Source organism: Penaeus monodon, chromosome 28 (assembly GCF_015228065.2).
Source record: "Penaeus monodon isolate SGIC_2016 chromosome 28, NSTDA_Pmon_1, whole genome shotgun sequence".
In the NCBI taxonomy this organism is placed as follows: domain Eukaryota; kingdom Metazoa; phylum Arthropoda; class Malacostraca; order Decapoda; family Penaeidae; genus Penaeus; species Penaeus monodon.
The window spans coordinates 38549400-38550537 of NC_051413.1; the positions used below are offsets into that span (position 1 = coordinate 38549400).

Here is a 1138-nt window from a genome sequence, read left to right on the forward strand (position 1 = left end):
GCTTAAGTAAAGCCACGGCATTTCCATCATAACTGAAAGATTGATTGCCGTTGCGGTAGACGTGGAAAGTTTGGTGGCACGGATTTTCGCGTGTCAAGAGCCACTCAGCTGGAACGTGACGAATCCATTTTTTTTAACAGGACTGATTCCAATTCATACTGTGTTAGTTTGACATGCCGGTTTAAATGGTTTCCACCGAATCCCGTGTAATTTGCTGATGCTTATGGGGAAAAGCAGGTGGGGTCTGGGTTAGCGCCGTGGGAGCAGATCTTATGGTCGTAGAGAGATCTAGTAATTTATGAACAGACATTTCGTGGGATTTGGAATACTGACATCATAGCAACATTTTAACAGGTTGAATACATACTACCAAACACCACACACAATTTTACACTATGATATATATGTTAAAAATGACTGAATAGTAAAAGAAATAGTAGAAATACATGTTGTCAAAATCACTCGTAAGGTAAAATTTGTGATACGCTACCGCTTCGCAATGATAGCAATAAAAACCGCATCATTAACTTTTGATTACAACTGAATCATTCATACGTGTGTGGTAAAACGGCCAATTCACCTTAAATATTTTAGCAATGATAAGCATCTTATAATTAAATTTTCCTTGCTTTTTTTTTATTTGAACAGTTTATATGTTTTCCCATCAGAATATTTACAAGATGGTTCTGTGAGTATAATAACGATTCTTCCCGTTTGGTACACAATTAAAACAGTTAATATAAAATGCATAATGTTCGATGACTGGACCGTCCCCATACGTAAGAATATGTAAATATAAAAGACAAACCTCAATAATGCAATGGAGAAGATACGCCCGGGGGAAATAAAAAAAAAAATGAAAGTTTCGCTTTTGGTTAGGTCTTGTTATGCGGGAGTGGACATCTTAAGCAAGATCACAAAGCTATTTGGGGTTCAAGGCAAAAGGAGGTCCCCAACGTGGGTTTTTCCCGTTGGAACAGCGTCCTGGGGCCTCCGGAGAAACATAGCTACTTGTTTAAACAGCAGTTCAAGCCTTTTCTGTATCATTTCGTTGAAGGGATATTCTGGCTATAATAAAAACGGTGACTTGAAGAAGCAGCTTCTCAAGAGTATAGATTTTTTTTTCACCCCAATCGTC

General features: G+C 38.0%; 1 protein-coding gene across 1 annotated transcript in view; it reads left to right on the top strand.

The window, feature by feature from the left end:
* The first annotated feature begins 680 nt into the window (after positions 1–680).
* Positions 681–1138, top strand: part of LOC119591205 — a 12413-nt gene continuing 11955 nt past the window's right edge. Inside the window, 2 exon segments of the mRNA XM_037939916.1 lie at positions 681–688; positions 939–1040. Coding sequence (XP_037795844.1) covers positions 681–688; positions 939–1040 — 110 coding nt within the window.